Below are 12,877 nucleotides of genomic sequence, written 5' to 3' on the forward strand. Positions count from 1 at the left end.
GGCTCTCTTTCAACTCGAGTCTCACAGCCAGAGCTTCTCGCATAAACACATCGGGATAATGACTCGAGAGAAATGCCCGTTCCAATTCCTCCAATTGCCAGCTATTGAAGTTGGTCCTGCTCCTTCGCCTCTTGCTTCCACCTTCGTCCGATTCGCCATCGCAACCTGAAATTACAAATATATCTATGTTAGTATCTTGAAGATTTTAATGAAAAAATGCGTCACAAATTTTTTTTTCTTCTGAACGATTTTCTTCTAAGTGGAAAAATATAGTGGACGGAAGAATCTATCTTCATACTTTTGCCAAAATCAATTTTTGACCAACGATTATTCAAAAAATAATTTTCCTATACATCAAAGAAAAAAGTTTTCTTAATTAACCCTAAGAGAAACGTTTAGAAGGAAGAAATCTGGATCCGCTAACTTTTCTTAATTATCCTAAGAGAAACGTTTATCGATATTTTATCGAAGAATACGAGAAAGAAATCGGATGGATCCGTTAAACCTCTCGATTCGATTCAATGTTTCTTAGAAAAGTTGCAGTGATCGCATGGAGAGAGATCTCGGTTTCCGCATAAAAGGGGGAGGAAAGCGAAGATTGAAGCCTTATCGTCGCGAAATTGGTTCGAGGCATCGTATCATCCCGGCCAATCGTCTCTCAGATAAGTCTCGAAAACAGAATCCCGGGCATATTGAATAAACATGGAATTTCAGTGATTTTACGAGGGCCCTCGTCCACCCTCCAACCCTTATCCGGACCGAGAATCTGCGGATCCACGATTGTTTTGGCAGACATCTCCGTTTCCCGAGCGTACAAGAGCTGATACGTATGCTAATGCAGGAGAGGAGGAATTGAAAAAAGATCGGCAATTATGATTGACTCGGCAATAAGGCCGCCGTTATCTGGATCAGGAAATGAAATAGCACGAGACGAAACGTTCCTCGAGATCGGGATGATTGGAAGGGAAATCGAGTCGATATGTTCCGTTTACATTCACGTGGCTTCACTGTCCGACACTTTGCGTGGGCGAAATTATCGAGAACTTGAGTAGAAATGGTGAAAATTTTGTTCGATTCGAGTAACGTAATTTTATTAAATTGCATTTCAAAATTTCTTCAAAATCTTCGATAAAATTTTTATCGAGTCAGAAGAATTGCTAGGAATAGAAAATTTTAAGAAAAGTTTGCAAGAGATGGATATTAATAGATCTTCGTCGATTCATTACTATCCCTCGAAGGGAGTATTTCTTACTCAAAAAAAAAAAAAAAAAAAAAAAATTAACCAAAGCCCAACAAGAAAAAATTCTAATAGAATTTATTAGAATTATTAAAGTTTCATCTTCCACCTCGTAACTTCAAGAAATTCGATTTCTTCAAAAAAGATTCAATCGAAACCGACCCCCTAATTATCTCTTCTTAATAAAAAAAATCCATCTTTACAAAGTGTTAATCTTAATCTCCATAAATTCAATTTTCCTACAAACGCGATATTCAACTAAAAAATCCAACCTTCACACACACGCACACACACATACACACACACGCGCACACATCTTTATCACTTTACATTCGCGAAACGAATTCAGGAGCACGTTCACGCGCGTTCATCGGCGGAAAGGCTGACGAGGGTAATTTTTCTTCCATCGCGTACGCGGCACGGTATTATTATCGGAAACGGGTATCAAAGTTGATAGATGGCGCAGGTAGCGCGTTAAATAATTTATGAGAGGACGAGTTAAACAATTTTCGCGTCCACCTCTGATCGTCCCCTCGATCTATTCTCGTCCCGAATCAGAATTTCTCCTCCTCCTCCCCCTCCTCCGCCTCCCCTCCCTTCTTTCGCGAACGAAGATGAGGAAGATGACGATGCCTCGCGCACGGCCCGATAATGTAACCGGCCGCATTAATGAACCTGACACGACGATAATGATTCGGTTAATTCGAGCGGTTGAAGCGTGACATCGTTGGACACAATGATCGACCGATCGTCCCGTAATCGTCGCTTCCGTAAATGGTATCTCTCAATTTAATCTGAGAATGCAGTCTGCGGCCATTCGTCGAAAGAAAACACGTAATTGAGAGGATACCAGACGCCATTACTGTCGACCGACTTTTATTGGTTCGATGCTTGGATCGATGGTTGCCTTTGATTCCAGCTGATCCATCCTGATCGGTTTAATTATTTTCATAGGATGGATTGAGATGTTTCTCGGATCCTCTTCGAAACAGCGTTTCTCAATCTTAGTCGATTTTTAGATAAATAAAAATGCTGTTTGTTCTTCATGAATTGCAATAATTTTTCCTTCTAGGGGGTGGTAAAGGAAGTCGAAGAAATCATGATCTAAATTTTTTTAGATTAAAAGGAAGAAAGGAGAAGAAATATTTCGAAGCAATCTTTCCTTTACATTGAATTTCCATAATATATGTACATACACCAAGTAAAATAACCCCGAGATTCATCCTCGATTCGTCACTTTCCCCTTTCAGAAATATAAAAAAGAAATTCATTCCCTCCACGGAACCTTAACCACGTGTAATTTCACATTCGAAACGCGTCCTTACGTATTTCCACGGATGAAAAATAAAAGAATCGGCGAAAGCGATTTAAGCGGAAATCTGCATGGACGAATCCTCGATCCTCGATCCCCTACAATGTTAACCATACACACTGTGTGTGCACACGTATTCACGTGTAATAATTTCCTAGTTACACGTTGGCGTAACTGGTCCTGGAAAATTGGCGTATCCCCTACTCGGAGGGTGTACTTAAAAGATCTAAGCAGCCGTAATGCCGTGTGTTTGTCACAGGAAACTCGAGGAGCCGCTTTATAATGACGAGTTTCGCCGTGTTATGACGGATTATGAATACAAATTATCCTTTGGCGCCAACATCGTTTTAATGCAAGGGTAATTTATTACTCTTAGCTCTTCGAGCTCTTAGTGCCATTCATCGCATCTTTCTTTTCTTCTTTCTTCCTTTCTTTTTTTTTTTTTTTTTTATCATTTTTATCTTCTTCTTTCTTCTTCTTTTTTTTTTTCCCTTCCTCCTTTGTTTCGACCATTGATTGAGTCCACGTTTAAGCTAATTGTCATCTCGCGAAGAGAGGCAATTCCGATACCGAGAGGGGTGATCGTTAAAAGATTGAAATGTCTTCGTTCAATGAGGATTACGATGATTTTTAGTATTATCTGAGATGAGAGAAAAAAGATGCATATGAATTACCGTGTAACACGGTTTTATTATATGCGTGTTAGGAACAAGAATAGATAGAGGAGACACCTTGGATAATCAGCGCGTTTCGTTAATAAATCTCGAAACGATTGCTTCTTATTCTGTACGATCGTTTGCGAGAAACGAGCAATTTCTAGAGGCATTCCTTCCTTTTCATCATTCAGGATAAACATCTCGCGAATCTGTGAGAGATTACGAGCGTACGAACAAGCTTATTTTCGTGTTATTAATGGACAGTGTTATAAAGTAAGAGTTTAAATAATACAAATAGTTTCACGATTTATCCTTTTTATCGTTTTGATCGACGATGATCTCGTTATTTCTGCCTCGCGATTTTCGTTCAATCTCGCGAAGCAATGAACCGAACAATGAACGATATTTAATTAATGAAAAGGAGAAGTTGATTTAATTTGTCGATCTCACAAATCTCGATGATATTTGTTTATTTTTTTTTCCACCCATTAATTTATGATTCATTGTGACGCGCATTAAACGTAAAACATACATCGTTACGAAGAATATATTAATTACACGAATAATATCAGAAAATATATATCAATAAATTTCTATTCCTAAATTCAATCGTGCATAAATAACCGGGCATAATACAACATAATTCTTACCCTTCTTACACATTCGATCGATGAATGCGGCAATCCATCAACCGAGCACAATCGAATCTTATTCAGCGAAAGAACAAAGAATCCGAACAATGGAAAATGAAATCGGTATAGGATAATTCTCGGCGATCGTCCAAAGATTAAAAGCGTGCTCGCAGCGAAACGTGTCACGAATATAAATTTCTTTTCATAAGAAAAGAACACACGGACGTTGTCCAGCTGCTATTTATTTATTGCAACTTGGGTCGTCGAGGCTCTCCTTTTGGTATCCTCCTTGTCCAATTAAGATTTACCAATCGACGATAATGTTCGCGAATCGGCCGTCTCGTCGTTGACGAGAGAAGGTAGAAAGAGAAAGAGAAAAGAGAAGAGGAAAAAAAGGAAGAAAAAGATCGCGCATTAATCAGCGTAATTAGATGCTATTTATCCATTAATTCACTCTCTCTGTCTCTCTTCTTCGATACAAGAGTGAGATTGATCGAGAATGGATATCGATCGATCCGCTCATTATTGATAATCTGTACTCCGTAATAAGTGGACGATTCAGCTGTACACGGTGGCAACTCTCGTGAATAACCGTCTCTTTTCTTTCTTTTCTTCTTTTCGACAGTTTCGAGAAATTTTCCTTTCTCGCTCCTTTTACGTTAATTTCAAAAGCTCGAATTACAAATCGATCCATTAAATTTCCATCCAGGTGAGGAGATCCAGCCATAAGTGATTCGTTGACGAAGTTTGAAAGTTTTAAACCTGGCCGAATAGAATTGGCCACGAAGGAAAAACAGAAGCCGCGTAGAAGCGTCACGAGTTGTTATTAACATCTCTCTAGTATAATAATAATAATAAGAAGAACGAGTTTCAGATTATTATAGAAGAAGGAATAAAAAAAGAAAAAGAAAAAGAAAGAAGCTACTAGGAAAGGTATGCGCCGTCCAATAGGGATTAAGTAGCGATTCCTTGGTCATTGGTGCCAATTCGGCCGGCCCTGTCTGGCTTCCATTTCCACGGCGGCCGAGAAATAAGACATCGGTGCGGTTTTCGAGAGGAAAAAGGGCAGCGTGTAGGGTCGCGTGCGTCGTTAGAGGGCCCAACATGGCCGAAACGTATCATCATGCAATTACGCCACGCTAAGAACGTAAGCCGGCCGGCCGTCGCGTACACACCGTTGACCGCCATAAACGCGCACGAAATCCTCGCACAGTCCTCCTCGGGTATAATAATAATCGATCCTCGATCCTGGACCGTGAACGTCTACGCCGGCTTCCATACAGGTTTTTCGTAATTCTTCGCTTCGAAATTGCGGATATCGAGATCGTGCCGTTTCTTCCTTTACAACTGGTTTTTTAGGTTAGGTTCTTAGGAGATTCGACGCACCAACTTTTTATCGTGGATTTTTAGGTTAGGTCGAACGAGCGGGATATTTGTAGGTACTTCTTCTCGATTCGTTTCGGGATTTTAAGGCGGGGGATAGGTTGATTTGGAAGGAAAGTTTCAGCAGGAATTGCGTTCAATTTGGTTAATAATGGCTGATGATTTCTTTCCATAATCGTATGCTCACCATGTGGAAAATGATCGTCAATTTAATTGAAATTACACGTGGATACGATGAAATTATTCGACGAATATTTATACATACTTGTCATACATCCGTCAACACGATGAATCGAAATTTAACAACAAATATATCTATTATCGTGGATTATTCTGTAAAACCGACAAAGATCAAAATTACGATTCATGAACGAAATTTCTCGTGCTCGAATAGATCCAATAATAATTCAAATTAATTAAATTTCTTCGTAATTATTAAAGTTATTCCCAACAACTTTGCATTATGTACTTTATTAAATGTATATATATATACATTTTATTAAAACTTTCTCCTCTTATTAAAAATTTTATTATCGTCATCACGATCGTCCTAATTTTCTTCATTTCGATCGAACCGTCACGCTGAAAGGTGGACCTTCGAAAGAGTCACACGACACGTCAATGGAAATCTCTCGCGAACGAAGCGAGAAACGTTCGATTTCGTCGTCGAGAACGCATCCAGATCCATGGAGCGAGGCTCGTGATGGAAATTACAATGATTACCTCTCGCTTTCCGTCAGACGCATTAACCGTAATAGCGCGTTCATAAAGAGTCTCGAATGTGTGTGGGCTGTCATTTAAAAGCATCAACGAAAACGTTAATTTCCCCCGATATAAAAAACGAAATTGCCCCTTTTCACGAAATCCTGATGAATTGCGCGATTAATATCGTTCAATTGTTAAAAGGGGTCGGCGCCTTCAAATTTTCATTCACCGGTCACTACTATTATCTTTTTACGTGTGACCGCCAATTACACACCACGCAACGAAAATTGAAGAAGCTATTTACCCGAACGTGTTCGCGAAATTGTCCTCCACGTGTAATAGAATTTTCCAAAATTGGCCGGCTCGATCCATTAAAGAGATTATTTCTTTTTTCCCTTTCTTTTAAATATTTTATGCATATTTTTATGCATATTTCGTTCACGTTTACGTGAAAGTGATTTGGAAGTAAAACAGTGAAAACGTGTGATGACGTTTACGAGAGAAAATGGAAGATTTGTAATTGAAATTGATTTTAGAAATTATTAAATTAATGAATAAATAATTTAATCTATTAAGAAATTGATGATATACATGGTCGCTGATTTATATTAACAGATTCTAATCTTGTCCATTCTCTCTCTCCCACCCCTCCTTTCCCGGTTTGTTATTGAAACACAGATTTTCAAAAATAAATATGTAACATTTTTATTGTAATTATTGTCCCATCATTCTCATCTTTTTTTTTATTTATATTCTTGATAATAAATTTGGAAAATTAGAGCCAAAGGCTCCGATCTCGATTCACCTTTTGTCTTAATTTTCCCAGAAAACCAAGTAAACTGTGCAAATTTTTAATATGGTGCAACTTACGTGGATATTACGATATAAATGTGTTTTAAATTTGTCCGATGGAAAAAGGAATGCTTCGATGTTTAAGTATAAAAAGACTAGGCATTACTGCAATTAAGATCCGCAATAAAGTTGGTTTGCACTTCAACGTTCGCTAAGCTTTCCCTTTTAGGATCAAAGTACCGATTAACTATCAAATTAACGTAGAAAATAATAGCTACCTCGAAGCCTTAATTTTCAGAAGCTGAAATTGAAATAAATACCCAAGAACTGAATATTCTTACCATCAAACTACCACCTTGCAGTTCGTGTAATTGCTATGAAGTAACAGAATTACAGAATTTATGGAAAATTTACTAGTAATATTTTCAGTAGTAATTTGAAGCATGTACAAAAATTCTGTCCATGTCAGAAGCAATAATTTACCGAGAACAAGCCGTGTAGAAATTCTATTACATAACTTTTACATTACATTAATTAGCTTACCACCACAGCCTTCGATTTTTACTCATTCACTCGCCAATTTTTATTTTTTTTAATTTCTATTCATCAATCACGGAAAAGTAATAGGATTATAGAAACATTATCAGCGTCTAACTTTAAGACCGCTTCAAGTGCTTGATCGGACGCACTGATTCGTGAGAAGGGAAATTATTCTTCGAGGAATATACGAAAGATCCCGATCGTTCAAAATTTCGACGACGATTCCTTTAAAAATTCAAATTCGTCGTTGTTTCCCACATAGTTAATCATCGTAAAATATGTATAATTACAAATTCCATTACGTAATATAATTAAATTTTTTGATTCAAAAGTCAGAATTTTTAATCTTCTAATGATTAAAAAAACACAAATTCAATTAGAAAAAACAATCGTCACGTTTGCACTTATCTGAAAACTAATTTGCTCGTGCAAGCAATCTTGCGATAAATTCTTCCCCCCAAACAAACTGAGAAGAGTCTCGCTCCCGGATGGATCTCGGAATCGAGATGGATTGAAACGAACGTATCGACAATAAGTTTGCAGTGTGGCACGAGATCGATGAAAATTTCAGATTCTTGATATCTCTTGTAAAATCGCGCGGCTTTCTATCCCTATAATGAAAGGAAACGATGATCGGCGACGACGTAGGGTGCAATTAAAGCGTAATTAACCGGTGGCCGAATACAGAACGCGCGTGGAATATTTTAACCGGCGGCCGTGCCTTGACACCTTTATAATGACATTAAACTTAATAGGCCGGCACCACGTATCCCGTACGCGTACATTGTACGAGGATTAATAAAGTAACCCGTTGGACGTGACGATTCTTAATTAAAAATTTTAATCGAACCACCACTTTGAGTCATCCTTGCACGATGATTGGAAAAAAAAATATCTCTCTCGTGAATTTGTCGAGTTTGTTTTCCACGTGTGCAGATGAATCTTGCGAGAAGTTCTCTATTTCGAAGATTTGGGAATGAGAGTTCAAACAGATGGATTCGAAATTGATATTGTATCTATGATCAAACTCTTTCGGTAGTTCGTAGAATTGTGATATTCTTACGATGGATATATTCAGTCCGTTATTATTTTATTAGTCGAAGCTTTTTGGATTCCTTTAGGACACATAGTGAGGATTGATAATTAATAATTATGGGGAAAAAGTTCCATAAAAATATAAAATATGGATCAAAAAATAAAAACCTTTCGTGATAAAGTTGCAAGAGTAGATGGCCAATCTCGCGTTAGATCTTTAGACTTTTGTATCGAATGATAAAAGCACATGGACGTTTTGAAAAAAAAAATGCAAATGAAACAGAGAGTTGCGCAGCCTTCTTCGAAAAACACTCTCGCTCCTCCCTTCGAAAAATCCTCGATCCCCGAAAATTCACGGTGGATCAAACGATTAGCAGGCCAATTGGACCAAAAACTCAGGCTGCACGGTGGATCCCTGGTGAAATAGTTACTTTAACAGCATTTACAACGGATGTAATTTAGAAGTGAATTCGAGTCCCGTAATCACCGGGTTGGCGTGTACCAAGCGGCCGTTGGCTGGAGGACGCAACCCTCCATTTAGAGGGTAGTCTCTTGTTAAGTGAGAGTCAACGACGTCATTAGAGTTAGGAAACGACATTCTGGCACCCGTGAGACCGCCACTTTCTGCCCAAGGAACGAGGATGCAACGGATTTCCACCGCGACCGCCGCCAAACTTTCCTCCTCCCGTTCCCGCCAAAAACCCGACCCCTCAACACCAGCTGATTTATAATGATAAATTACAGGCCCCGCGAAAATTCCTTTTCGTGTGCTGCTTACAATTAGAAGGTACGGGCCGAATTAAGCGATCGACAGCTGCTGATCCTTGGTTCTCGGTATTTCGGACCACTTTGGGACCATTTTGGGACATTCTGAAAATGAGCGTGAATTTTAGTCTCGATTTAATGATGTCTAACTAGAAGGTATTAATGTGTAACTATTAATTTGTGCGAGAGGAGTGGTGTATTAGAATTTTCGAGGATGGGGTTGCTTTTTCTTTTTTTTTTAATGGATGCGATTGGAAAGGAATAAATAGAGGGATGAAATGGAAATTCAACAATTAGGAAATGTTGAAAAGTGGAAAGTTTCAGATTCCTTATTTTTTCAAATTGAAAAGTTTTTTCTGAGAAACGATTAACTTTCAAGATTCAAATAATGCTTCTAAAATAATTTTGCGATATCACGTTATAAATAATTATAATTATTCAAACACAATACTTTTCTTTTATTTTAATATAATTTCTTCGTATTACTTTCTACTCAACGTTATCCAGAAAGTTACACAATCCTCTCAAACTTGTCAAAATTTTAAATCGATTATATCTAAAAATTAACATCGAAACAATAATAATCGCACGATCGAGGAAAATTGAAATAAATCATTTCCAACTAAGCGCTCTATCTTATCTATAAGATATCTATCCTGAACAAAGAATTCATAAACAGATTCAATAACGGAGTAAGCGAAACGAGGAGGAACGAAAGAGAAAGACTTACCTTCCCGTGTTTTAACGGGAAATATTTTAATCGTGCAACTAGGATAGGTCGGACGATTAATTTCAACGCGAATCATCTTATAATCCATCCGTGTGTTTATCCAAACAGGGTCACGCGTTATCTCCACCCGAAAACATTAATATAAACATAATTACACCTGTGTTTAACGAACTGGTGGACCCTCGCGCGTTAGATCATCTCTCCACCTCCACCTGGATCACCGCGCAGACTCCTGGTGGGCCACCAAAGAGGGGTATCCCGGGAAAAGAGGACTAATAAAGCGGTATAACACAGGCGCGAGAGAGTGTGATAAAGAGTGCGAGGGAAGATGGAACGGGTTCTGGCGAAAGCAAGAAGAAAAGGAGGAGGAGGATGGGTGGAGAGAGAAAAGGAGAGAGGATTGTTCTTGAGATGGAGAAATTGCGTGGATTTGAGGCGAGGGAATGGAAGATTGGACGACAGGGAGGAGAAATTTGGAAAAGCGAATTAAGAAAAAGAAAAAAAAAGAAAAAGGAAACTGAGAATATGAAAAGATAGGAAGGAAGAAGAAAGAGTTGTTAAGAGTTTGAAAGAAATTAAGATTTAATGGAGGGGAAGGAGGAAGAAATTCGGAAGCTCAATCTGACACGAAGAAATTTAGGAAATTGGGAATAAAAAGGAAGGGAAGGAGGATAGAGAAAAAGAGTGATGGAAGAGGAAAATTATAAATAGAGAGAAGAAATTCGGAAAATTAACGATAAAAAAAGAAGAAATAAAAAAATGGTGAATAAAATGTCCACAAGAATTGGATAAAAAGTAAGCAAATATTAAGTTATTATACAAGCATGAGAGAACGAAATTGAGAGAAGCGAAGAAAATCATTAACGCGGATAGAGAGAGAGAGAGAGAGAGAGAGAGAGAAAGAGTGAGAGAAACGTGGTAGTATCGAGTAGAAGTTGAGTAATTTATTGGAAGATAAGAAAAAAGATCCAGGGAATAAAATTGCGGTGAAATTAGCAGATGAAAGAAAAGAGGAGGAAAGCCGAGAAGGATGGAAAAGGGGAAAAAGAAGAAGAGGAGGACAACGAACAAGATTATTAAGCTGTAAGGCGTTAACTGGCATAAGGCGTCGGTAGGTGGATACGTTGCTTGCGTGCCAGACTGACTGCATTTGCATCTAGACGCCATCAATCCTCCTGACGCCCGGTTACACTGCCCCTCACCAAGCCCCTCCAACCCTCTCAGCAACCCTCGACGGTCCTTCTCCCTTCGTCCTTTGCACGACTCTCCGTGCCTCGACTTGGACGATCTTAAATTAAATATCCAGAGTAGTGAGGGAATTGGATCGACGTCGTTGCGACTTGCAACTCTTCAGAAATTCCCTCTTCAATTCTTATTGTAAGAATTAAATTATTTTTCCCCTTCTTTCGCATTGAGAAATTTTTTCTTTCCTAGCTTTAAGATTTTTTTTTAAGATATCGAAGAGATTGAAATTTCTAAATTGTTAAACTTATAATTCGGGAATTTGATGATTGTACGAAATCTTAAAAATTGTAACTTAAAAATCGTAAAGATGATCTATTTTTTTCTTCTTTAAATCGAGAATCGAGAAAAGTGATTGAAATTGAAACGAAAATTGAAACGAAAATTAAAAAAAGAAAAAAGAAAATGTTTTCCTTAAATCAATTAAATTGTACGTGTAAAGCGGGACATTAAGGAAAACAGTTGCCGGGAGAAATTTATGGTCGAGAAATTCGTACGGTTTCTCGCGTTGAATAGTGGTGATTTAATGGGTTCCATCGTTGGAATCTTATCGACGATCGAATGACAACTGATCTAGATGTGAAACATATTGCGACACGCAACACCTTGTAACACGTCGGCGATATTTCGTGAGCTAAAGGAAGTTAATTAAAAAATACACTCACGAGGAGTCGTTATTACGAGAAACGAAACTATTCTCGATCGACAGGTGCGAGCCAGTTGTCTCGTGAGGAACGTCAGTCGGCTCAGTTTAATTAACGGTTAATGGCTACCTTTTATTAACCGTTAAATATCCATAAGTAGGATACGAGTTTATTCTATTTCAATGGAATACAATGTGTTAACGATGTACTAACGATACAAAATACGAATGGAATTGTTAAAAAAAAAAAATAGTGAATTTTGTAATAATCGAATAATAATAAAATGAAACGATTAAACATAAATGAAAATTATTTTCTTTCGAATTTGAATTAAATTTATTTTTGTTTTAGAAAAATAGTAAATGATATTTAAGATAATAAGCGACTAAATACTTATGATCGAGATTATCCTTGCCAATTTTTATCTTCTTTTTAAAAAACAAACAGAGAGATTATTTTTAATTTCTGATATATAAAATTTGATTTTTTTTATTATAATTTAATACGCATTATTTGCAATAATCTTATTCGTATTTTGTATCAATTGAATATTTATTATACCTATTATACTTGTTCTTTATATCTTATTATTCATGAACTATGCGAATAATTCTGTTATTTACACACACACACATATAAACACGTGTATAATAAAAATTATATTTCTAATAAAATAATTTACAAGTATAACTATATATTTTTGTATCATTCTATAAATTTGATACAAAAGATTAACATCTTAAATAGCGAAATAATTAATAAAAATACAACGAATAAGGAATAAATGAAGAGAAAGGAAACAATTAGTATCTCTAAAAACAAATACACATCCTTAATGAACATTAAATTTACGATATCATCATAAGGAAAGACTAACGGAGAACGAACATTCAACTTTCTTTCGAAGAAATAATATTCCTCCGGATAAAATCCTGTACAAGACAGAGTAGGACATTAGTCTGGTAACTTAATTAGAGCGACGCTTTACAAGCTAACGATCTATCCACGCCCACTAGAAACCAATACAATGAAAATAAGACCGCGGAATAATGTAACAATAAATCACAAATTCAAAAAGAAACCGCAAAGTATTCTTCAGAATTACCGATTAATCGACCCGACATGATCTCACTTTAATAACCACGTGAATAACCAAAATCTTTTTTAATACATCGATTTCTTAAAAAACAAAAAAAAAAAAAAA

The 12,877-nt window shown here is 37.1% G+C and overlaps 1 protein-coding gene across 1 annotated transcript in view; it reads right to left on the minus strand.

The window, feature by feature from the left end:
• The window catches only part of LOC102681125, a 52,898-nt gene that overhangs the window by 12,183 nt on the left and 27,838 nt on the right, over positions 1-12,877 (minus strand). The window contains exon 2 of the mRNA XM_031512211.1: positions 2-165. Coding sequence (XP_031368071.1) covers positions 2-165 — 164 coding nt within the window. The remainder of the gene's footprint in view (position 1; positions 166-12,877) is intronic.

Source organism: Apis dorsata, unplaced genomic scaffold, assembly GCF_000469605.1.
Source record: "Apis dorsata unplaced genomic scaffold, Apis dorsata 1.3 scaffold_397, whole genome shotgun sequence".
Classification (NCBI taxonomy): domain Eukaryota; kingdom Metazoa; phylum Arthropoda; class Insecta; order Hymenoptera; family Apidae; genus Apis; species Apis dorsata.